Here is a 25,873-nt window from a genome sequence, read left to right as displayed (position 1 = left end):
AACTAGTTATATAACCAATATACTGTAACTGTATTGAATTAGATCACTCTTAGATGGAAGGAAGGCTTAGGTGAAGTCCGTATGACTTGGGAGGAATGAAGCTTCCCTCCCCCACTTTCACACACAGATCATTCTAATGATTTCTGGAACATTCTGTCCCTCTTTGGGCCATGCCAAGTCTCTTCCTGGACTACACTGTTCCAGGAGTGGTTCAGCACTTTCCAGAAATAAATCCTTTGAACCAGACGCAGATTGAGATATTCCAGACGTGATGCTCCAGATAAAATGGGCCTAAATAAATGAGGTTTGCATGTCCTTACAAATCATATATTTCAATGAAACATAATGTTAAGAATTCTCTTTTTTAAAAAAATAGAGATAAGCTAAGAAAAATAAAGGCAAGTTCACCTGCAGTTCACCGTAATACAGATTAATACATTATTCAAAAGCTTTGAATAATTAAAAAAAAAAAGAGATAAGCAGGGAAAGGGCAAATGTGGCAGTTTATATATACAAAATGATATAGTTGAACAGCTCTAAAGACCACCAAGTCCTTTATATTTTTTTCCCTGCATGTGTTTGGTCATTGTTTGATAGCATTGGTATTTGATGAATTCCTGCTTCTCTCTTAATTGGAGACAGTACTGGAATCCACTAGACACAGGTACTTTTCTTTAATAATTGATCACCTGACAGGACTCTCTAGGAAAATTCTAGCAGCCTAGTCTGTTGTCCTGTCCACTGATTTTCCTGCAACTCTCTTGTCCTCTTCTGCCATCTTCTGTTGGAGGATTAACTTTTTTACTTGTTTATTATTTCATTCACTGGGTTCCATCTGGACTTGTTTTATTCTATTGATGAGTGCATTACTGTAGCTGTTATGTATTTCTTGATAAAACACTTGTAAATGTTTCATTATTGTTTAAAAAGAACTGCCTTAAAAGATAATGCTTAAGCATGGTGAAATCAGGAAAATGTTATGTTTTGCAATGGTGTATGTCTCAAATATTCTTCACTAGTATTTAACGGACTTAACTACTGATGCAAAGCTAAAGGAATTTAGGCGTTTCATTACCTGCTTATCAATAATAAAGGACAGGAGAAGTATCATTTTAGATTTTTTTTGAATGTCCTTTCATTACTTTTGTGCCACTGTGTTTCAAAAGGGTGCATATTTTTACTTATAACATTCCTTAGATATTTGTAAGTCTTGCTTCTATATATCAGCAAAGTGATAAGTGTGATATTCTCGTCTTATTTCCTAATAACTGAGGGCAAGAAAAAGCAAGGTGCTGATTTTATTTAATGAAGAACAAGCAGAATTTAAGTTTGCAAACAGTGTAACTTTGTCAAGATGGTAATGTAAAAGAATATATTATACGTTGTTCAATTTTTATAGAATCAGTCAAAGAGTGACTGAAATTTTTATAGACTCAGTTTTCTATTTTCTAGTCTTGCCTTAGATATGAAAGACAGGTGAGCAACTTTGGGCTAGTCACTCTCTCTCAGCGAAACTCTCTTTTCAAAAGTAAAGAAATTATATCAATTACTTCAGTGGCATATGATAATATATATTAGCTGTGGTGGCAGTGTTTAGAATGCAGTATTGCAGGATAATTCGACCGACTGCCAGCTGTTCGATCCTAACTGGCTCAAGGTTGACTCAGTCTTCCATCCTTCCGAGGTCAGTAAAATGAGGACCCAGATTGTTGGGGGCAATATGCTGACTCTGTAAACTGCTTAGAGAGGGGTATGAAGTGGTATATAAGTCTAAGTCAGTGATTCCCAAAGTGGGCGGTACTGCCCCCTGGGGGACAGTGGGATGTTTTAGGGGGGCGCTAGGAGGCAAGGGGGCTGGCAGGGGCGCTAAGAGGCGGCAGGGGGCTTGAGGCGCCACCCCTGCAGGTTCACTGATTGACTGTAGCACCGCTCCAGAGCCAGCGCCTCCAATGCGGAAGCGGTGGCACGTTATATGCCGCCACAGCCACGTTCGATGCGCCGCCCCCTGCCACCTCTTAGCGCCCCTCTGCTGGCCCCCTTGGGGACGCTAAGAGGCAGCAAAGGGGCATTCGAGGCGCCGGTCCTGCAGGTTCACCCATTGACTTTAGCATCGCTCGGAACCGGCGCCTCCAATGCGGAAGTGGTGGCACGTTATGTGCTGCCGCAGCGGCATTCAATGCACCATCCCCTGCCACCTCTTAGTGTCCCCAAGGAGCGTGAAGAGGGCACTAAGGCGACAGGGGTGTTCAAGGCACCAGCTGGCCCTGCAGGTTCACCCATTGGCGCCGGCTCTGGAGCGGTGCTACAGTCAATGGGTGAACCTGCAGGGCAAGTACCTCGAGCGCCTGCCACCTCTTAGCATCCCCAAGGGGGCCAGTAGAAGGCGCTAAAAGGCGGCAGGGGCGACACGTCAAAACGCGGCTGTGGCAGCATGTAACGTGCCACCACTTCCTCATTGGAGCGCTGGCTCCAGAGCAGTACTAGTCAATGGGTGAAACTGCAGGGCTGGCTGGCGCCTCAAATGCCCCCTGCTGCCTCTTAGCCCCTCTGCCGGCCCCTTGGGGATGCTAAGAGGCAGCGGGGGGCATTCGAGGCGCCCGGCCCTGCAGGTTCACCCATTGACTGTAGTAATGCTCCAGAACCGGTGCCTCGAATGCAGCAGCACGTTGGGAAAAACTGCTGCCACCGCTTTCCCAAAGTGCCGCCGCTGTCGCATTCTGTCTGTCTGTCCGTCCATCCATCCAAAAGGTCTGTCTGTTTGCCTGCCTGCCTTCCTTCCTTCCTGCCTACCTACCTGCCTGCCTGCCTGTCTCTCTCTCTCTCTCCATCCATCCATCCATCCGTGTTCGAAGCGCCAGCCCCGCAGGCACTTTGGGAAGTAGAGCAAAGCCAGTCTGAGAGGGAGGGAGGGAGGGAAAGAAGGAGGGAGCGAGGGAAGTAGGAAGGGAGAGAGAGAGAGAGAGAAAGAGAGATACCTGATGCATCAGATTGAATGAGGCCTAGTTTAGACTGAGGCCCTTTTCCACATTGAAACATCTTTGCCAGCACATTGAAACCTCTTTGGCTTCTATTAAAAGTTTTGTGGACAAAACGTTGTCAAGACTATCAGGAAGCTCTCACATTTTGTTGAGGCTTTAAACAGGATCCATTGGACCAGATCTCCACTCTAAAAATTACTTTTCCCCAATGTATTACAGTGCCAATTCTGAAGAAGGCAAAACCAAAATGTACTGGTAAATTACGAGAACACACACACACACACACACACTCCCTTCTAACCCTGCTGGAGCAGGTGATTGGACTAGAATAGATATCTTTCTCCTCCCTCCCTCCCTCATTTCTTTTTCTTTCTGTCCCTTCCTTCCACCCCCTTTCTTTGTCCCTTTTCTTTCTTTCCCTTTTCTCTTTATTTTCTTCCTCTCTTTCTCTTTTCTTTTCTCTCTCTCTTTCCCTCTCTCAGGCTCATCCCTTTGGATCAGGGGTCGCCAAACTTTTGGACCTCAGAGACCACCAAACTCATAATTTTAAATCCCAGAGACCACTAATATGAATTTTGACTGACGGTGGCTTTCTGGCATTGGTGGGAGAGAGAGAGAGAGAGAGATCTGATCCAACCTCTCTCTCTCCCTCTCTCTCACACACACAGTCAGGGGTGGGATTTAGACCCCTGATCTAAAGCTGTCAAAACTCCAAAAACTGGTCAAGTAGCTCTGGGGAGGCCAGTCACAAATTACTAAACACTTGCTAAACAACTGGTCATTAAGTGAGGACCACTTGTATTTGGTTTGCCAGTCACCTGGCCACGCCCACCCAGTCACATGACCAGCAAGCCACGCCCACCCAGTCATGTGACCAGCAAACCACACCCTCAAATTAGGCCACACCCACAGAAATTTGAATCCCATCCCTGGGTGGGGGGCACCAAGGATGAGTTTGTAGCACCAAGGGGGCAGTGGACCAAAAAAGTTTGGGAACCACTGGTCTAAGTGCTATTACATGCACAGTTGAACAGATATTCCCTTCTTCCTTTAAGGAAAGCACAGTAATGGAAATTTACTTCTTCAGCTTTCAAACAAAAAACTCAAGCTCCACAAGCCAATTGCCTTAATGACAGGCATAAACAAAATGGAAAGATCTGTTTCCCCATCTGTTTGCTGGAAATCAAAAGACATGTAACTGTTTTAAGAACATGTGGAAATTTGTCTTCTTTTTGATTACTGCAATCAGCTGCAGGTTACTTTCATTCAGACTTTCAATTTAATTTCAAGCAACAGAATATATAAATGCACTCAACCTTTAAAAGAAGCATGGATATATTCTTATGTATGGTTGTAGTAAAGCTATGGGAAGCCTATATTCAAGGAGCAAAACAAGTTACCCGCAGCAATGGATGAAGCACAGCTCATTCACTTTTAATACTGTGGCACATGGAAAATATTACTAGCAGAAGGCAGATTAGAGCAAAATGTGCTAGCCACTTCATTGTTAATAATTTCATTTCAAATGAATGTCAGCAACAAGCCCAGATGTTTAAAAAAAAACTGTGGAAACTTCCCTACTTAAAATGTATAAACTACAAAGGCAAAAACATTTTCCAGACTTCCAGTAAGGCTTTTTTTTTTGTTCCTTCTAGCTTTTATTTCATACTTTTTCTATTTTTCCATATCTCAGAAGTGACCCTGGTATAACACTATACTTTCACTGAAATTCACCCTAACTATGGTTAATTGAGAAAAACCATGCAATTGCTACCTGATAATATTAATTGCACTTTTTGGGGGGATCCTAGTCAATGAATAAGAAACAAACCAACTTGTTCTGTAGAAAATAAATGATGATCTGGGACTTTATTAAAGGACAAATCTCTTCAGCATGAAAGTTTTAACACTGGGTGTATCAAAGGAGATGTTCCATTTCTTTACACAGAAAGGAACAGCTGATGATGAGGTGACTTTTACAAGATTATGCTCTGTGATCAAGTAGGTTAAGGGTTGGTAACAACAACCTGATGTAAAATAAGGAAGATAACATAAAAAAGAAATCAAAGAAAAAGCAAAACATGCAAGAAAAGAAAAGTTAAAAAAATAGAATATAAACTAATATATATAAATAATAAAGAATAAATATTCTTCACAGCAGTTATAAGTTCAGCTTCTCTCTCTAAAGTGACATAATTTACTGTTCTTTCTATAATCTAGACGCAAGTTCATTTTTTATTATTTTTATGCAAAAAGTGCCTAAGAAACATTGTCACCAAAGGGTTGGCAACCTTTTCCTGAAAAGAACTAAATTTATTCTTGTGACTTATGGGCTATGTAAATTATGATTACTATTGTCATTAATAGGACGTCAGGTTTGGGTATGGACTCTGCAACAACACAATTTATTTATATTTTCTTTATTTATTTAATTTTTATGTTGCCCATGGGTGACACCAATCCTTGGTGAACTCCTTGGTTTTTAAATTGTGTAACTTATTTCTCTCTTTGGCTTATACAGGTAGTCCTTATAAAAGTTCATTTAGTGACAGAAGTTACAATGGCACTGAAACAAGTGACTTATGACCATTTTTCACACAACCATTGTGACATCCAAATAGTCACATGGTCAAAATTCAGCCGCTTGGCAACTCGTTCATATTTAAGACGGCTGCCATGTCCCGGGGTCATGTGATCCCCTTTTGTGACCTTCTGACAAGCAAAATCAGTGGGGAAGCCAAATTCACTTAACAACTGTTTTACTCACTTAACAAATGCAGTGATTCATTTAACAAATGTCTCACTTAGCAACAGAAATGTTCAGCTCAATTGAGTAATCGTCCTTGTGTAAGTAGAGGACGATCTGTAGTATATTATTAGCTATGAAGTTCTTAGCTTGAGCTGCAGAGAGAGCACAATGAGCAGAAGAAACAGAAAATCCCTGTAAATAAACATAGTACTTGTGGTTGTGGTTGTAGTTATAGTTATATATTTATTAAGCATCAGCATAGCCAGAAGTTACACTTGGCACTACACATATGGGCTAATAACTCATTAATATAACTGTCACTCACTATTGGTATTTTTCCTCACCTTTAATTTCATAAGCAAATCAATTTTCAATTTGAATAACTTAAAACAACTCAGAGAGCGAATAACATAACAATCACACAAACCCATGGATTTGCATCATGCTCTCGAGGCAGAAAAGAAGCCAGCCAGGTAGGTAGACAGACAGGTAGGCAAGTACACAAACAGACAGACAAAAAGATTTGAGGGGAGAGAGAGAGGGGGAGGGAGGAAGAGGGAGAGAGAAAGTGCTCTAATACTCTCACTAGGGAAAGAAGCAGAAGGTAGAAGAAGAACATGACAAACTACGTAGGAAAGACAGTCATTCACTATTCAGTGGAGAATTTGTGCTATGAAGGAGGGAATCAGAATGAATATTGCTGGATTTTAAGGCTGGAGAGAATTTTAATGGAAAGGCATTACAAAAGATCCAAAGACAAGATATAGCTGTAACTTTTTTCTGTAGCCACAGTTTGGAAGATGGGCAGTTTTATGACATGCACACCTCCTCCTTCTTGTAACATTACTGCAAAATGCAGCAGCCATTGTATGAGTATGTGTTCTTGGTCTTTCAAAAGACAAATTGGCAGCAAAACTGTATTAGTCACTTTATGTCACAGTTTGGGAGGTGGCTTTCAGGTTAATGCAAAAGAATCTTAAAGGCTGGTTGTCCTCCCTTGCTTAGGTAATACATCAGGCATCAAAATGCCACTTAAAGTGACTGGATATAGGGATCCTTCAAATAGGATAAAAATCTAATGCAACGTTACCTTTAATTGGTCAAGTGCAAAAGGAGATCCATCTTTCTTCAAGTTTTGGACAATTTCTTCCATGCTGTTCGCTGAAAAAAGACTGAAAAAAGAAAATGTTCTTCAGGGAAAATGAGTCATATTTGAGAGGGAGGAATATGCTGCAACCTATGATGAGCAATAGGTACTTTAGCATGCAAAAAAGCCATATAGTAAATGTAATATATATAAACTGCAAAGATATTGTACTTTAAGATTAAAATAATCTGAGCAGGAAAACTATGAATTCTCCCCTAGCCATTATTGGTAGAACTTCAGTTAAAAATATAAAATTTGAAATGTTTTAAAATGAATATGGAACCAGAAATCTTGTGGGTTTTGTGATTTTTGTGTGTGATTGTTTGTACTGATATACTTGTTATAAAGAGGTCCTGCAACTTAGAGTGGAACTGAGAAGGCAATGTATCTGATTTACTTTTCCAGGCCCTTGCCAGAGTTCACAGAACCAGACATATCAACATGCTTTTGAGGAGGGGGTGTTTAAGGTGTAAACACAATGCCTTACATTTTGTAGAAGCTGAAAATACAGCTGAATCCCTTGACTTCCAATCTCTGAAGACATCCTATTTATACCTTGCCTCACTCTCCCTACAGCCTCCTTACAAACTTTCCCAAAAGATAAATCTCAACCTGCTATATCAGATTGAAAAGTGTTGTCCACCCAAATTTTCAACATTTTGCATTGAATTAGAAAGTGCTGTTTATTCCCTTAAATATTTAGTTACTCTCATATCAGATATTTTTTTGTTCTGACTTCTTTTTTAAAAAGTCCTACAGGCACTCAAGCTAAGACATAGTCATTATTTAAGAAGCAGATGTTACTGCAGGGATTAATCACTTCCTTCTGTTCCTTGAAAAAAAAGAAAGTTGGAAGTCCACGATATGCCAGCATACTGCTCATTAGTGCTACTCAATAGACCCATATATTTAAGCAGTTTGAACAATATATTTTTCTGCAAATTACATTTGATTCATTGCACTTTAGTGAAAAATAGGTAATCAATGAATAGATGACTTTATTACAGATCATAGACCCACCAATTATACAAAAATGATAACATTAAAGGGCTACTCATAACGGCAATTTCCCCATCTTTAAATATGAGGAATGCCATAAGTGGAGAGGAATGCCATTCTACATTTGTTCAGGAAGGACAACAAGAAATAAATGACAACTTGGCATTGGGTCGGCCACAATCATGTATGAAGTACTGATGAGTATCATCTTTATGTTATATACAGATAGTCAGATGAATCAAAGTATCTTCACTACTCACAGTTCTCTTCTCACAGCGCATAGCTAGCACTGGAGTCTAGTTGGGAAAACTTTGAAGACAGTTTACAGAAGCAGGCAGGGAAAAATTTAAGACCCATTCTTTCCATCTGTTTCTGGGGCAAGACGTGTTATTCTCATTCATGGCCATAGTAGGCAATTCAGCTCTATATACAGCCACAACTATTTTTGTGCAACTTAGTCAAGTGATGATGATGATGATGATTTAAATTTATATGCTGCCTGATTCCCAGTGACTCTGGGCAGTTTTCAAACTGCTAAAAATATTTAAAAACAAGGAAACTACACAAAACAAAAGGAACAAAGATGGCAGAACAAAGAATACAAACCCAGATGGGATGTTTTCACAATATCTATTAGATATTCTAACAACAAAAGACTAGTTCTGCTTTTGTACTACTGATTGCACTAAGTGACAAGTACCTGTTAATTTTGTCCATGTGTTCACCAAGGATAAATTCTTTTTCTTGATCAAGTTTGCACTAAGATAAAAAAAGATAACAAAACTTAGCGCCAAATCATTTAAAATGGTTACAAAAAACAAAACCCTATGGTCTTTCTCTTAATGAAAGAAAAACCGACCATTATGGCAATAGCTCATCTTTATCTTTGTTATCGTGATTAGAAATGAATAAGGATTTTTCCCCAAAAAAACTGTTGGGAGCAATCGGCTGACTCTGTAAACCGCTTAGAGAGGGCTGTAAAGCACTATGAAGCAGTATATAAGTCTAAGTGCTATTGCTATTCCTTATTATTCTTATTCTCTGATCTGCAAGAGACATTCTTGTGCAGTTCCACTGATAAACTAAGGACCATATTTGTGCTAGATCCTTGGGTGTTCCTGTCAAGCACAGATTCCAGATACTTTAAAAAAATATCGTAGATATAATTGACAGAAGATTTTAGTGCTTCTGGAAGAAAAAAACCCTCCTCATATATTAACAGCTACATTCTTTAGTTGGTTAAATCTATTCTGATGCTAGTGTATTTGCCAACCTATATTGAAAAAGAACCCAATATTAAATTCCCATCAAACAATTGTGAGACAAATGTCTCAATTTTAAGTTTTAATACAGTAAATATTGAGAAATAGAAGCCATACCAAAAAAAGAGAACTATTTGGGGGTCCTTCAAAAGTGAGGTGTCCCGAGAGCCAAAAAATTAAGAAACACTGCAATTATAATGGGAAGTCCTTTCCTTTAAAATCAAACAAATCTAAAGACGAGCCATCCAGGGGAGAGAGAAACTGGAAAGAAAAGGACTGCTGTATCTGTTTGTGAGAAGACATGCACTGCCCCAAATTCCTCCTTCTAATATTTTGAATTTTAGCTCCCAGACATCTTTTTTTTAAAAAAAAACAAGTTTTATTAATTTTTCAGAAACAAACAAATCATCATTAACCATTACATACTTAAACCTTTTTCCATTATAAATTTAACAAGTCAGATAAAACCTTATTTTATACACTATAATTCTATTTTAAACCATTTCCATATAAGCATACAAAAACCTCTTATCCAGTTTCTCTTTACTTTCTCTTTACTCTTATTCAATTTCATTGTTATTATTTCATCTATTTCTTTCTGACTTGGTTACCATTATTCTCATTCTATATTTCTGCAAGGTTTTATTAATTTTTTTTCTCGGTTTGTCGAAGCTTCGCATAGCGGCAGGGATTCGCGATACTGCGCGATCCCTGCCGCGCTAGTCCACAGTGCTCCAACCCGGACGGGTCTGGAGCTAAGGCTGCCCTGCAGGGGTGGCTGAAGATAAGGGGATCCGGAGTGAGGTTTGGGGTGCTGCAGACCCCCTTCCCAGCCGGCAGAACCCCCTTTTCCCAAGACGGTGCAGCGGCGGTCTGCAATGGCCGCCACAAAGAAGCTGGCAGCCGGGTAAGAATGCGCAGGAGGAAGTGGAGAAAGCTTTTGAAAAGAGAAAGTTTTTCTTGGTTCCCGGGACTCTAAGATATATTTAACAAAATTCCTGGAAATTATGGCTTTCTGAATGATACCTTTTAGAAGAGAAAATAAACGGCAATTTGGTGGTGCTGAAAGGAAAGTTTACTCTCCTTCCCTACGGAATTAATAAGTGGATATTAAGAAACCTATTTTTTTTAGGTAAAACTGGCTTTAAGTGATAAGTGAGAAGGGAGAGGACTAAAAAAATATTTGTATGCTAAGACTTTGTTGGAGGAGATGCCTTAAGGATTTGAAGACTGAAATATATTGCAATAAGACTTTAAGAAACAGATTTGGACTTCCTTTTTTTCTGATTGATACTACCCCAGGAAGAGAAAGTGAGAACTTTGCCTTGGCTTGGACTGATTGATAACTTTGGGACTGTTTTATTTTTTTTTTAAATATCTTGGTTGCTGTAAGAAGAAAGAAGGGGAAAAGAAAAGAAAAGATTTATAATGGCTTTTTCTGTTGAGGAACTGAGAAAAGAATATGAGCAAACAAAAAAAAATGGTAAAGATGGTTTGAAAGAAGCCTTCCTTTTCTTAGAAATGGCGCTTGCTAACTATCAACAAACATTACAACAGATGAAGACAGCAGAAGAAGAAGAAGGAGAGGAAGAAGCCATCTTTAATGAATTTCAGAATTTAACTAAGAAAGAAGGAAGAGGGAAAGGAGGAGAAATGAAGGACTTAAGATTTAAAAAACACTTAAGAAGGGGAAAAATAAGGTGCAAAATCAATATAATGATAGTAAACAAAAGGAAAAAGGAACACAACAGAGAAGGGAAGCCAGTAAGGCAGAGGCTAGAAGAAGGGGGGTAGAAAGGTTTGGTGGGGGAAGAAAGGAAGGAAAATGGTGGAGAAAAGCCACAAAGTTTTGAAACTAGATGGGAAAAAGGAATCTTTTTAGGGATAAAGGGTAAAGTATAAATTCTTCAAAAAGATTTTGCAAGGTACATAAGATGATATTGTAGCATTGTATTAGAAATAGAAAACTAAAATGGTTTAAGAGTTGATAAGAGATTAAAATGTTGAAATGTTTAGTAATGATTGATTTTAAAATTTAATAAAATTAAAGGGAAGGTCTAGAATATTGAGTTTTAATTAAAGAGTTTAATAAGCTTATGGTATTGATGTTATTATAAAAAATTTATTATAGCATTTGTTTTTGGAAAAGGCAATGGGAATGTTATAAGATTCAATATTTAGATTTACTGTTTAACTATGTATTTAATTATTTTGGATTTACTATTTAAATAGAACGTACCAAGCAGAATCGGATTGGGTATTGGGTGTTATTTTAAATGTTAATTTGATTAATTTAGAGGAGATAGAAAGGCATCATACTCTGATTAGTGATTTCAGGAGAAATTCTTTTTTTATTATAAGGAGCGAGACAAAGGGACAATAAAGAATGGACAAAAGATACAAATATAATGACTCAAATTAAGATGGATTAATTAAGATAGAATTAAGAAGAATGAAATGTGTGGAGAAGTTAATATAGAAGACTTAGAATGGTAAATAAAATAAGTAATGACATGTAAGATGAGCATGAATATAATTGAAGTCCATGAAGAGAGAGATATCTGGGGCCAAGTTACTTTCCTAAAAGATTTTTTTTTTTTTTTATGTTCTGTGTGTTGTGTGTTTATGTTTCTGGGAGAATTAATAAAAAGCTCCCAGACATCTTATCAACAATATCCTATCTTTCTTTCATCGTATCTATCTACAATAGCCCACTGTGGCAAGGAAACTATGGTTAGCGCATTTTGATGATGAGAAGTGTCAGTGCAACAACTAACACTCCATCTGCAAATGATAATTGTTGGAATTGTAGTTCTTCACAACTTACATGTCATGTTTCCATAATATGAACGTATCTGTAATACAGTAACACTAGCTACAATAACAAAAGGCCCAGCACTAATATCCTGGACATTCCACAGACTGCTTCTGCTCCATTAACTTTTAATCTTCGCAGATCATCATATCCTTTCCTCTTTGTAGAATTTATAGCTCAATTTCTGTCAGTGCACAAGGTTACAAGGAATGCAGAGATGAGAGTCAACCATCATCTTTTTATTTATTTATTTAAAGATGCATTCTGTGTATTTCAAAAGCCTAGTTTGCTTAAAGAATAGCATTTACACAGAAAAATCCTTTATTTAGAAGTAAACAAATGAGATTGGAATTAATTACATCCTGGAAATAAATAAATAAATAAAAATTTATATTTAATAATTTATAAATAAATAAATAAATAAATAAATAATATATATATATATATATATATATATATATATATATATATATATATCACTTTGTTCGGTATTTTCACGCATAGTAGTGGTGCTTTTAAAGTTGTAGCAACGTTTGAGAATCTCATCTGCCATCATCAGGCTTTTCAGAACACACCCCCACCCAATCAAGTCACACACAGCAGTTAAAGGAAGAAGCAGCAGCTCACATCACAGAAGCACAGAGCGGAAGACACAAGCCTGAAGATGATGAATGAGACTTCATCACAGATACTTCCAATCTTACGCGGGACACACATACATACACACACACACACACACACACACACACACACACCTTAGAAATTTTTAATATAAAAAAAGGAAACATCCTTCTAAGTATTCTATATAGGAACAAGCCTGACACAGCAGAAAAACAAATATTTGGGAACAATATTTTATTTGATGTTATTTGATCTTTTATGCTGCTGCCTAAATCAACAAGGAAACAATCTCAAACTTAAAAATTAAAAGGAATAATTCACTAGGTTTTGTTTACTTCAAGCATAGTATGCCAAGTTTTCTGTACCAAACAACTGCATCATTCAGGTACCAACCTTTGATCATTATACTTCTTAGTATTAGAGAATTTGTACTTCATTCTTTCTAATGAATTTTAATTCAGGATTGCATTTAGTTTATCTTATTCTTAAGAAGTTGGGGTCAACTTCATTTTCTACCCAAATAGCTTATACACAGAACTCTTGGCTATTGTAACATATGAGGAGAAAGTTTGCCATATTTCAAATATTCCTTTGCTGCACACAGACCCAGCAAAAATTAAAAATGAAGACAGACTTTTCTAATAGAGGTATGCTTTGTATATAAAGATTCTCTATTTTGAAATCTACTATATATTTAAATTTTCATTTACCTCCTTATGATAGGAATCCAAAACATCTGCAACATTTGCTTTTGTGGGGGATATTAATTCTATTAAATCTTTTTCGAGAGCAGCCATCTGCAAATAAAAGAATAGTTATAAAAAGTATACAAATCTATTGTCATATTCAGAGTTTGAACCTTATCAAACAATCTAAGATTTAAACAATTGGGGGGGGGGAGCAAAATTTTTGTTTAATGCAGTCCTTAATATTATCCAATCACATTTTTGTTGGGAAAAATGAGGTAATTTTGCTTGATAATAACAGGGGAGATTTAAGATACCTACAAAACAATGTTACATGAAAAACCTGGTTTCTCCTTTTTGCTCCGCAAGTCTTATCTCTATAACTACTATAGAACTTCTGAAACATAATTTCACACAAGTGATTTCAAGACTGATGTTATTAAAAAATAGAACAGTTTGAACTTTGGGAAGTTCACCTTTATTCTCTTTCACAACGTTTTATAAAATGAAAGCAGGGGGAAGCAATTGAAGTTTGGGGCATCATCACTTTTTTAAAAAGTTCCATCTGCAGGTGGACATCTAAGAGAGAAAACAGAAATTTCCAACAAGAGTACAGATTTCTGAGGGGCCAAACCACTTCACTGTAAGATGTTATGAAGTCCGGTGTATTGTATCCTACCCTGATTTCTATCAATAGAAGGACTTTGGATTGGTTACTGAATGGCAGAAACGTCTTTCTTCCTATAGTCTACAGCCTATTTTCCAAGGGACCCCTCCCCTCAACCTCAAAATGAGACACAAACATAGGGCAGGAAGAGGAGAAAAATCCAGCAAAGTCTGAATACAAGGTATTGAAAATGACAGATTTGCATGTACTGAGTTCTGATTTGCGTGGTAGCCTGGAAATCTATTTGTGAGTACCAAATTAAACCAGACACGGTTAAAAGACAAAGGGAGTACTGATCACCTGATCAAAAACTGCATGAGGTTATCTAAAAATATACCTGTCTCACAAAACTAGGAACAAGGTTGCAGTATAAACAGTAACTGTCAGGCCGAAGCACAAAGATGATACAGGGAAAACCAACTGAGTCCAATTCTTCATTTGCTTATACCTAATAGACAGAATCTTGTCAGACTAAAGTTATAAGCTTCTATCCTACTAGCTATATACTAAGAGATTCTAGAGCAGGGGTCTCCAACCTTGGCAACTTTAAGGCTTGTGGACTTCAGCTCCCAGAGTTCCTCAGCCAGCTGGCTGGTTGAGGAACTCTGGGAGTTGAAGTCCACAAGCCTTAAAGTTGCCAAGGTTGGAGACCCCTGTTCTAGAGTATGGCTACCCTGAACCTCTTCTCTCTCCCATCCAACTCTGGACTGGGTTCTTTCTAGAATGTACTGCCTCTTCCTTGGGAACTTTGGTGCTACTGAAATACACCCCTCCTCTCCTTTCCAGGTGCACTATTTTGGCAGTTTTACCTTCTCTGCTTCTACAAAATGAGTTGCAATTCCTGCTGTGTGGACATCTCTTCCTCTCAGCCTAAATCCTGTAAGAGCAAGAAAATAGCCTAGCTTCCCTGGAAGCCTTGGCAAGAAATAGCCTCCACCCACATCAGGGAAAAGACCTGCAATTAAAGGGGAAAAAAGATATGCACGATGAAAAAAGCTGTATAATTAAAACTTAACTGCCGTTTTCCCCCCTGCTAATAACTAGGCCTTGTAAGTGAGCTGCTTTGCTTGAAAATGAATCCTTTGCTGTTTTACCCATCTTGTGGAAAAACATGCTGCACCATTTTTGCCCACACAATTTTCTTAAGATCTCTGTTGAAGTTGATTGCCACAAACAGAAACATTTCCCCCTTTTTAACTTGAAGAACTGTTGTGAATTATTTTGGGGCATTCTTTCCTTAATCTTTGTGTGAATGAACTTTTCAAAGCCATCTTCAGACTTTAGGGTGGTATTATAATGGAAAGTGGTGTGGTTTCTTCCCCAAACCCCCAAAACTTTAACCTTAGACTGTCTACTATTGACCTCACTCCCTTCCTAAGAGGCCTGTAGGGGGCGTGCATAAGCGCACCAATCATGCCTACCGTCCCTGTCATATTGTTTCTTTTTATTTTTCTTGTAAGTATCTATCTCATGTATTCAAAACAATGTTTATTCTTATACCTGTATCTTGTAAGCGATTGACAAATCAAATCAAACAAATAAATAAAAAAAATATACTAGGAGCCACTGGGCCTTTTTCTTTTGTGATTGGAAAGATAGTTCTCAGAGGCCAAATCCACTATACTGTTTTTTTCATACCAGCTATTTTAAAAACCTTGTGCTTAAACGCCTAGTCAGTATATGAGTCTCTCAGGGTCAAATAAAATGGGACATTATGGAATGCATCCAGTTCATATTTCTAACTTATCCAAATCCCGGGTGACTCTGGGAAGTGAATACATACAAAAACAAAGTATAAAACCAAACCATTGGTTTATGAATAGAGACCTGATTTTGGCACTTAGATTAGGAGACTCTTGGTTCCCATGCTGCAGTCCCCAAACTGAGCAGTTCCCTTTCACATCCATATTTGGAAGAAAAGTTTTCTTCACCTATAAATGGTTAAGGGCCTTTGATAATAGTTTAAATCATGGAGATAAAAGGCAATGAAAATTCTTCATTACTGTCTGTATCCAAATCAGACCTAACCATGATGCCACAATTTGCTTTGCTGGCTGAGGAATTCTGGGAGTTGAAGTCCACAAGTCTTAAAGTTGCCAAGGTTGCACACCCCTGATCTAGAGGATATCTTTCTAAAGCAGTTTTTAATACCCTGCAATGGTATTCCCAGTGGTCTATTGAGTAAGTGCTAAAATAATTTCTAAAAACAAATGTACTGTACATTTCTGAGGATCATAATATTTCGGGGGATGTTGGTGTTCTTAAATTAAACATAGTGACTGTAATTTCTTTTTATTTTTTTTAAATTCTCCATTTTTGCCCTAAAATGTATTTCCCCCATTTTGGGATCTTGCAGACACTATGTAATGCCCCCATGAATTATATTGTTGCCTCTTAGTTAATCCAGTAGACAATCCCTGATGATGATGTCCTAATTCTATATAAAGAAAAGATTTTTCCCCCCCTCAAATTCCATCTCTTGCTCTGCTCATATTTCAAAAATAAACAAAGGACTCAGGAACATTTCTCCCTTAGTATGAAAAAGCAAACTCCATGAGTGGAAATGTTCTAGAATTCAAGAAATAAAGATTATTTTTGTTATTCAGATGTTATCTAATGTTTTCTCTTGTAAATTTTAAGTGGTACACATGGAGGTGAATGATCTTCTCACAGACTTTGTGGGATGTTATTGTCAGAGTGTGTGAGTAGATCAATATTATTAAGTGCCGCAGCAGGGCAGGAACTTGACTCTTCATATTCTAGCTACTATTACACAGTAGTTTCTGCTTCTCTATGCAAAGTCAACATAAAATGCAATGTATGGTGCTTACCTATTGCTGTCTCTGGCATTGCAAAAACGGTTCTCTCTGTAGCAACTCTGAAATGCCCATGGACAGACAAGCCCACACCCTACCAAAGAAAAACAAACAGTTATGACCTATAATAACTTCTGGTGGGAACCTTAGTAACCAGTTTCCTATTGTAGTCCACACTTCGGCCTAGCTACTCCCCCCTCCATTCTCTAATAATAAATTGCCACCATTTTTATTGATGCCACAAGATTTAGGCCATGTATTTGTCAATCATTTGGAAGCCATTTTAAAATGACTAAAATCTGTGCTTGATTTAATTCATACAAATTTGATACAGGTGCTTAGAAACCATGCAGATGCTGAGTACTATTTTAAGTGGCATTCTCTCATGCCCTGCTTAACATAATACCAACTGCATATTTACATAGTTCTTGCAAGGATATTATGTCTTTATTACTATTCTGTTTGTAAGAGTTACATCCCATGTCTCCTCAGGACACTGTACTTGAGCATTTCTCTGTATTTCATTCATACAGGACCATTCATTCTCATACATTCTCAGATTACTTTGAGAGAGAGTGATTGGCTCTATGTGATCCAGTAACTTTCTATGACTGACAGTGGGCTTGAACTTGGATCTCCCCATTTCTACACCATTGCTTTAACCATTATACCAAATTGGCTGTCAAACTGCTACTTATTGCAGAAATACAATTTTCATTCATTCAGACATTTAGGCACACTTTTACAACTAAATCTTACAATTAAGCACATTAAAAGGTCTTTTAATCACACCATTGTTTGTGTGTTTTAATTATACCATTGTTTTTATCTCTGGAAACAAACCCAGTTTTTCTCCCTCTAGACCACGTCTGTCAAATTCCCGGCCTGCGGGCTGGATGCATTGTGGGTTGGCCATGCCCACACCCAGTATAACGAAGGGGGGGAAGTCCCGATACATCATGTGATGCGCCATGACAATGTGAGTTTGACACCCTGCTCTAGACCCAATGTTTTTCATCAGATATTTCCATGCAAGTTGGGAAAACTGCAGGCACATACTCCTCCTATATTTTTCAATGTGCATGTTCAAAAGTATTCAGCATACTGGAGGTCAGAAGTATTTGACTTATTCAGAACAGGAAAACATCCAGCCCAAAAGGACTGGCTAGACAACCTATTTCTTTCAGGGTCAGGAATTGCCACCTGAGATAAGGACTTCCCCTTCTGTAAAGAACAACTCAATCTGTCATTGCCAATAATAATTTAAAGGAACAGTTCCAATATTCAAAATATAAAAGAGCATAATTGAAGATTACACAATTTCTGGCACTCCCAAGTATTTCAGAATTACATCTCCCAACATTCCTCACCATTGCCCATATTCCCTAGAGAAGCTGTGAATTGTAGTTCACAATATCTGGAGTGCTAGAGACTAATCACCCTTACTTGACACCAAAATGCATCTTCAACTGATTATCAGCTCTGTTGATTGACCTTCTAAATTACAATAAAATGCTAATTAACTGAAGCCATTTCTTAGCAGGCCAACACGGTTGGGAAACCAAATTATTTCAGGAGATGGTCTATGTATTTCAAACCTGCTAAATTAATCCTTTAATAGGCAATCAAAAGGTTCTTCCATATGCATATTATACTAACAGAAAAAAGGATCTCTCGCTATTCAGTAAGGTCAATTCAGATAAGGATGAGCTAACTTTTTGTAACATTTAAAAACTAGGCACACAAAAAGAACCACAAAATGCAAACACAAACCACATTTTTTATCATACTTAAAGCTATGCCTCATTAGGAAAACTGGGATTCAAGTCTCCATAACATTGGAGCACAAATTTTAAGAGACATGGAAGAACAGCTTTGCCTTGGCAAGCAATTCCTAATTTATAACTTTATTACTAAATGATTCTTTCTTTTGTAAATTACATAAAGCTGAAAAAAATAAACATTACAACAAGAAAGGTGAGGTATGGGTAATATATATTTTATGCGTTTGCATGCTTGCATCTGATGACTCATGTTTAAATCAATGAATTAGTCAATCCTTATTTTGTTTACATTTTAGTTATAGTTTCAAACTTCTTAGGTTACAATTACTTCTATTAGATGCCAACAAATTTCTCCTTTTTTAATATCCAGTATAAAATCCACATCCAGTGTAAAATATATTTTCAATTGATTAGCAAGGCTAGCAATGTCCGAGAAAATCTCAGTTTATCCAACTCACAATTACCAGAAATTAATCACTTATGAAGACCTCTGTAAATGTCAGAGATAAATCAGAGAACAATGATTCAGACTAAAATTGGGCCATGCCAAAAAATGACAAACTTCTGAGTATACAAAGATGGTGCTGGGGAATTTAATTATTTTTTCCAGTTTTAAAACTGGAAAAATCAATAACACTGCCTATCACTGTTTTTCCTCTTCTGATAAATTTCTGTAAGGAAACCCTACCAATATTCCCACCATCTTTGGATGACCCTCCCAAACTGATAGGTTGTAGTATAATAGAAAACACATTATATACATATGGAGTGCTCATATTAACTAATGGCAATTAATTTAGTGTTATTCATGGCAGATGTAAATAAAATAAAATAAAACCACAGTTCCCTAACATCAGCTACTTTCTTATTCTGAACATTTCACTTTCCCAGAATTAGTAAAAGAATCCATGGCAGCATTACTATACAACACAGCCAACCTAACTAAATAATACTAAGTTTGAAATATCCAGAATCATGGACCTCATCAATTTTTGCCTTACTACTGCTTTCAATTTGATGGAAAAATATACTAACAAATCAGAGGAACATCCATGGGTTCACCATTTTTAGGACTTATAGCAAAGACAGTAATGCAAATCTAGAAATTATAGTACATTCTCACGTATACAATCAAAAGATGATCCAATATGTTCATGACACTTTTGTCGTAGTAAAAAAAGGAATAAGTAGAGAAGACACATGAAACAACATCTTCTAAATAATAAAATTCATAAGGAACAAAAGAAACAATAATATTCTACCCTTCCTAGGTATTCTCATCAGCAGAGCTAATGGTGACAAATTAGAAACACACGTCTTTCATAAAACCATCCACACAAAGCAAGGGCTCCATTACCAAGATGACAACTTAACCTACAAGAGAAGCTGTGTAAAAACACTATTTAGACAAGTACCTGCTACAGGTACCTACCCTGAGCATCAGGAAAAGCAGACTGCACAACATCTCCCAGCAGAATGGATACCCATGCAACTTCATTTAAAAAATTGATAAGATCATTCAACTTGTCAATTCCCCCAAGTTCCCAAAAGCTTTGTGTTGGGGAACACAAAAGAAAAAGAGTACCTCTATTCGCTTTACCATCCTGTGAATGATGATAGAAGTGTCTCTGCCCTACCATTATGCATGGTTGAAGTATTCTTTAATAATAAAGTTATCCTATTTTCTTTAAATGGTGAAAAAGGCGACTTCATAAATGTGATCATGTAGCATGCTTGACAACATTACAAAAGTGGTTTGCTAGTACCGCCTCCTAGGAAGCTTTTATCAACTTCTGATTTAATCTACAGCCCTGGGATTCCTTGGGGTCTACCATCACTATTTAAAACCTTCCTGAGTTTTTTGTGATCAGCCAAACATGGCTAGCTACTGCCACCTGCTGTTTTACAAACTAATGTCCATAATGCCAGTTGTTTTTCTTTCCACACTGGCTGCAAATGCAAGCATTTTGCAGGCTACTAAGCCTACATTTCCTTAACTGACTGCACAACAAAAGCAAAACCGCTTGCATTTGCAGCCAGCGTGGAAAGAAAAACAACTGGCATTATGGACATTAGTTTTCACAGGCTTACTGAAATGCTTCACAGGTCTTTACTTTGGTCAAGCTTTTCCACTGACCAGTTCTTGAATCATTTTTTTCAATTGTCAAGATTTATTGTGAGATAACTCAGGATTAGCTTCAAAACAATCTGCACCATTTATCTCTGGGATTAAGTCTGCAGCCATCTGACAGATTCAATTTTAATTCAAGGCTGCTTCCAGTGTTTTCAGCCTTTACAGATAAATAGTGTGCAGAACAATCTCATGCAGATGCTACTGTAGGCGAGAAATTAAGATTGCCCTCCACCAAGTAAGGTGTTTTGGAAAACAGTCTGAAATTTCTAGATAAGTACGTAAGGCATATACATACTGGGAAGGAATAACACAGTACACCAGCCAGTAATTTATCTTAAGTTTCTATGAAAATAACTTCAGTCTGAGAGATATCCAAAACAGGTATTATTGTAAACTGTGGTTAGAAAACACAATTTGGCCTTGAGCAAACAAAACTATATATCATATGGATACACTATGATGTGATCATAGTTTTGTTCAGGTTTCAACAGAGAAAATCACACAAATTTCAAAATGGAAGCAAATGTTTTCAATCTTCTTACGGGAATACTGAGAGAATTTAATATACAAACCCTGCACTGATGGACATAATAACCTTCTGCTACACTCTGAAGGCAACTAATTCTTTCCAAATTGCAACCCTGGGCTGATAGCATTGGAACCTCAGTGACTGGAAGCCTGGAAGTAAGCATATATTTTACTGTGGAAAAGACCACTTTAACAGCTTTTCTGATAAATACAACAGCTTTGCTCTGGTAGCAGAACTACTAACACAAAATAAAAGGGTGGTAACAAAGATGGAGGCTCTGTTAATCTGCTAACCTCCAGATGCTCTCACCTCAGCAACTTCACTAGCTATGTAGGCTAAGAATGATCAACATTGCAGTCCAACATATGTAGAGGGCATCATTTTGAAAAGGGCTGAATCATAATAATCATTTCCCATACATCAAAATACAAAAATTTTATGATCTCTTAATCATTTGCAAGATTTAATGCAAAAAATTGAACAATCCCCATCTCCCAAACACAAGCATTATTTTAAATGACATCAAATGGTCTTGCTCAAGATGTTATACTAAGCAAACTTAATAGAAATTTTAAACCAATTTCTTTCTTTTTTATTAAAGTTTTATTTGGGTTTTCACACACACAAAATACAAGTAAAACATCTTTTTTGAAAATAGCATGGTCCCGGGTTGCACTTCTTTATACAGACACAAATTTCATGCTCATTTTTGTGTTCTATTCCATATCTTATTACTATTCTGCATTTTCTATATAGTTTTTTCCCTCTTTTAATTTTCTCAATTTTATTTTAATTATCTCATCTCAATTCAAATCATTATATTTATACTTTTGTCTGTTCTGTTTCAATTTCATATTATCTTTTCTCATTAAACAAATTTTCTCCTGTAGTTACTAATTGGAGTATGACACCTTTATATCTTTTAATTTTATCCATTCAACTCTTATTTAAACTTTGATATATACCTTAAGGTTATGACATTCAATATAATACATAATACATAACTTCCAATCGAATTCTGCTTGGTACATTCTTATAATACACAATATATTCTTTTAAAGAAAGGATTGTAAATATATGTAATTAAAACCCTCATTCCATTCCAATTCAGTTCTATCATTAATATTCATTAAAGTCTTAACATCTTTAACATTTCTTTTCAATTAAATATCATACTTCCTTAAAGACACGTATAATCTCCATACTTAATTTTTCCCTTATTTCTCTTCACATGTTTTATAAATCATTAAATACTCATTTTATTACATTTATTTATTGACAAGCATTCCACTAAGTTACAATAACTATTTTATCAAACATTTTACTCATACATTGTTTCATATTTTCTAAAATTATTTCTATTTCTAATATAATAATACTATCTTATGTACCTTTGCAGAATCCCTTTTTCAATTAGATTTTCATCCATTATCTCTAAATAAGCCGTTTCTCTATATTTTGTTTCTGTCCTTTATAACTTCTTTTCCTTTCTTTCTTCAGTCTCTTCTTCTCCCTCCCCTTTTTACCCCCTTGTCTCTCTACTTCTAATTCTCTCTTCTGCATTTACCTCTTCTGTTGCTTTCTGATTTTATACTTATTTTTCACTCTATTCTTTTTTTGGGTTGTTTTTCCCAATCTTAAACTTTCCATTCTCTTTCCCCCCTTTCCTTTTTTCCCCCACCTAAGATTACTTGTTCATTAAAGATGGCTTCTTCCTTGTCCCAATCTTCTTGTTCTGCAGGCATTTCTTGTTGTTTATCATAGTTCCAAATCTCCATTTCTAAGAACTGAAATACAAAGCCAAAAGAACCTCTCCCTTCTTGTGCATTTTCTTTGTACTTTTTAAGTTCCATTTTCAGTTCTTCTAAAAGTGGAGCCATTTTAAACACTTTTAAACAACCACCCAATTGATTTTAGTCATTCAAATGCAGTAACCAAGAATCTAGAAATCATCAAGTAATCCAAATAGTCCCAAGCTGTTTCTTCTTATTTCTTTTTTCACTTTCTCTTCCTGGGGTTTTACTATTTTGTTGCGAAGCTTCAGTTAAGATGTATCTTTTGGAAGTCTTGTTGAGATTTTACTGTACTTTTTAATTCCAGGCAGTCTCCTCCCTTCAGATCCTGCCCTTTTATTCTTTTTCTCTCCTTTCCTGTTTTCAGAAGCTTTTAATTATCCAGAAATCTTTATTATCCCTTTGACTTTTTATTTTCAGCATTAAATGCCTATTAATGTCAAAGTGGATTCCCCCCAATTTCTTGCTTAAGTCTCTTAGCTGTCAGTATAGGAAGGGGACAAAAAAAACCAAAATCCTTTCCCTTTTCTCTCTCCTTCGCTGCTTAGAAATCTTCTTTGGGAACAGTGTTATTATTTTTTTAATAGTTTAAATTCCAGGGTACCTTATTTGTTGCTTTTGCTGTTTGACCCGGTCAACCAAAACTTTCTCTTCTTATCTTCCTCCTGCACATTCTTTTCCAGTCGAGTTCTCCTTTGTGGTGGCCATTTCTAACCACTGCTACAACCACCTTTGGGAAAGGGAGTAATGGCCAGCTGAGGAGGAGAGATGCGGCTCTCCTCAACCCTGCAGGCAGTCTCCCCCATTCTTCACCCCCTCTACGGGGTGGCTTAGCCCTGAAACCAGCTGGCTCGGGGCGCTCCAGCGGCGAGCACAGATCGAAACCGAGCAGAGTCACGGTTTTGGTCTGTCGCCGAAGAAGCTCAAACCTGAACTCCAGAAATTTTAAAGCAATTTCAATGGAAGGACCCTAGCTCATGTGGTTTGCATGCAAAGATTCCTGGTTCAATCCTTTGTAGTTCCCTGCACAGCTGGAAAAATTCATCAATTATGGACACTCATTGCCAGACTAAGCTACTTGGAACAATAGTGTAAACAGTTATAAGCAACTTTCTATGACCCTACCTCCTATGATGCTAGGGATAGGATGACATTTCAGTACTTGTAAAGACAACTAGGATGTGATGCTAGAAATCTCCAAGAGGAGTCTAAAACTCAAACATATTCCTTATTGTTCCATCTTGAACTTTAAATCCTCATCCTTTGCAATTACTTTATTGTACTTTTGGCTGAGCTGAACATTTTATCAAGCACACAAAAATCCCCCGAAATAATTGCCAATTATGTGCAAAATGGCATCAGTGGCTATTTATCAAAATGTACAGGGGACAATGCCATAAGAACGTTCAACCAAGTGCTTATTAAAAAAAGGTTCAGCTATCCTTATCTGTATCATTATCACAATTCCTTACAATCTGTCATCAAGCTGTAGATAATTTGAATATGGAAGATGGATTTACTTATTCCAAAGCATAGGAGCACATGGCTAATTGGATGTCACTGAGTTGTGAATATATTAATAACTACATCACATATTTCAATGTGTGAACTATTTTAAAGTTGTTCTTCAGAGCCATCACAAGAATTCATTTATTATTCTTAAACTTCTTTTTCTCAGAATACAGAATTTTGTTTGACTTCATGGGGGAGGGGATACACGTAAGGGAGGGAGAAAAGGGAAAACAAAATTAATATTTTAATCTCAAAGCTAAGTGGCCTACCTACAATGCTATGTAGTATCTAATATTTGTATGAAAATACATAGAGAACAAAAAGTGGCATAACATATGAAGAACAGTTGCAGGAATTGGGTATGGCAGAGTCCAGAGAAAAGAAGGACTACGGATGTCATGATAGCAGTGTTCCAATATTTGAGGGGCTGCCACAAAGAAGACAGGGTCAACCTATTTTCCAAAGCACCAGAAGGCAAGACAAGAAACAATGGACGGAAACTAAGCAAGGAGAGAAGCAACCTAGAACCAAGGAGAAACTTCCTAACAGTGAGAATAATTAACCAGTGGAACAGCTTGCCTTCAAAAGTTGTGGGTGCTTCATCCCTGGAGGCTTTTAAGACGACATTGGACAGCCACTTGTCTCAAATGTTAAAGAGTCCCCTGCTTGAGCAGCATTGGACTAGAAGCCCTCCAAGGTCCCTTCCATAATATTCTATATCTTAGCTCTGGGAAGAGCTACATGTCAGTGACTATAATAAGCCACCGGCAACCAGACTGGATTGATGAATGCTCTCAATTGTCAACACTTCCACTTACAAATGCTAAATAATAATTCCCCAGAAGAGCTTTCTACACTAATCTCTGAATTCAATTTTTACTTATCTTCATCCAATCAATAGCCTTGTCCAAGAAGTTGTACACCTCAAATGTCTCATCTAACTCAGAATCCAGAAATAGAGTCTTCATTTGCATAATGTTGACATCTTTAATCCTTAAATGGCTTCATCTGGCACTTGCATGCAGATGTTAACATTTACAAGTAAGAAGAATACTATACCAAAAATGCAATCATCCTTCAGTCTCAAGAGACTATGGTATCGTGCTATGAAACCGGTGACTGCCACTTCCCATGTTGGTTCAATGCTGGATGCAAAGCTGGAGTGTCCTCTCCAGAGCATGAGGCCTGGGTAATTTAATATGGAGGATAAACTGTTACCCAAGCAGCAGATCCTCCCTTTCCGTGTCACTGAAATAGTCTAATGGAACAGCAGAGCTGATAAGATTAGTTCCAGCTGTGTTGCAAGAGTTACCAGAACGTGATTGTACACGGTCACGAACTGCTTCCGGGTCTCTAGCTCCGGATTTTGCCTCAAGGTTGA

At 37.2% G+C, this 25,873-nt stretch overlaps 2 protein-coding genes across 7 annotated transcripts in view; one reads left to right on the top strand and one right to left on the bottom strand.

The window, feature by feature from the left end:
• HIBCH (3-hydroxyisobutyryl-CoA hydrolase) overlaps positions 1–25,873 on the bottom strand; it is a 50,190-nt gene that overhangs the window by 14,064 nt on the left and 10,253 nt on the right. For both annotated transcript variants that reach the window (XM_026668002.2, XM_026668004.2), the window contains exons 7-11: positions 16,756–16,834; positions 14,734–14,879; positions 13,282–13,368; positions 8,574–8,632; positions 6,818–6,899 (exon numbers count right to left, since the gene is read on the bottom strand). In XM_026668002.2, coding sequence (XP_026523787.1) covers positions 6,818–6,899; positions 8,574–8,632; positions 13,282–13,368; positions 14,734–14,879; positions 16,756–16,834 — 453 coding nt within the window. The remainder of the gene's footprint in view (positions 1–6,817; positions 6,900–8,573; positions 8,633–13,281; positions 13,369–14,733; positions 14,880–16,755; positions 16,835–25,873) is intronic.
• Positions 1–25,873, top strand: part of AKAP19 (A-kinase anchoring protein 19) — a 69,803-nt gene that overhangs the window by 37,087 nt on the left and 6,843 nt on the right. For 4 of the 5 annotated variants that reach the window (XR_015746472.1, XR_015746476.1, XR_015746474.1 and 1 more), the window contains one exon: positions 14,711–14,833. The exons of the other annotated variant lie outside the window; for it this stretch is intronic. The gene's annotated coding sequence lies outside the window, so the exon portion shown is untranslated. Of the gene's footprint in view, positions 1–14,710; positions 14,834–25,873 lie in introns of those variants that run through there. 5 annotated transcript variants of the gene reach the window in all.

The sequence above is a fragment of the Notechis scutatus genome, chromosome 1, assembly GCF_049901735.1.
Source record: "Notechis scutatus isolate UNSWTSFEM ecotype Mainland chromosome 1, rNotScu1.2, whole genome shotgun sequence".
Taxonomy (NCBI): domain Eukaryota; kingdom Metazoa; phylum Chordata; class Lepidosauria; order Squamata; family Elapidae; genus Notechis; species Notechis scutatus.
Note: the sequence above shows the minus strand (reverse complement) of the source record. Positions and strands in the feature narration are given on the sequence as shown.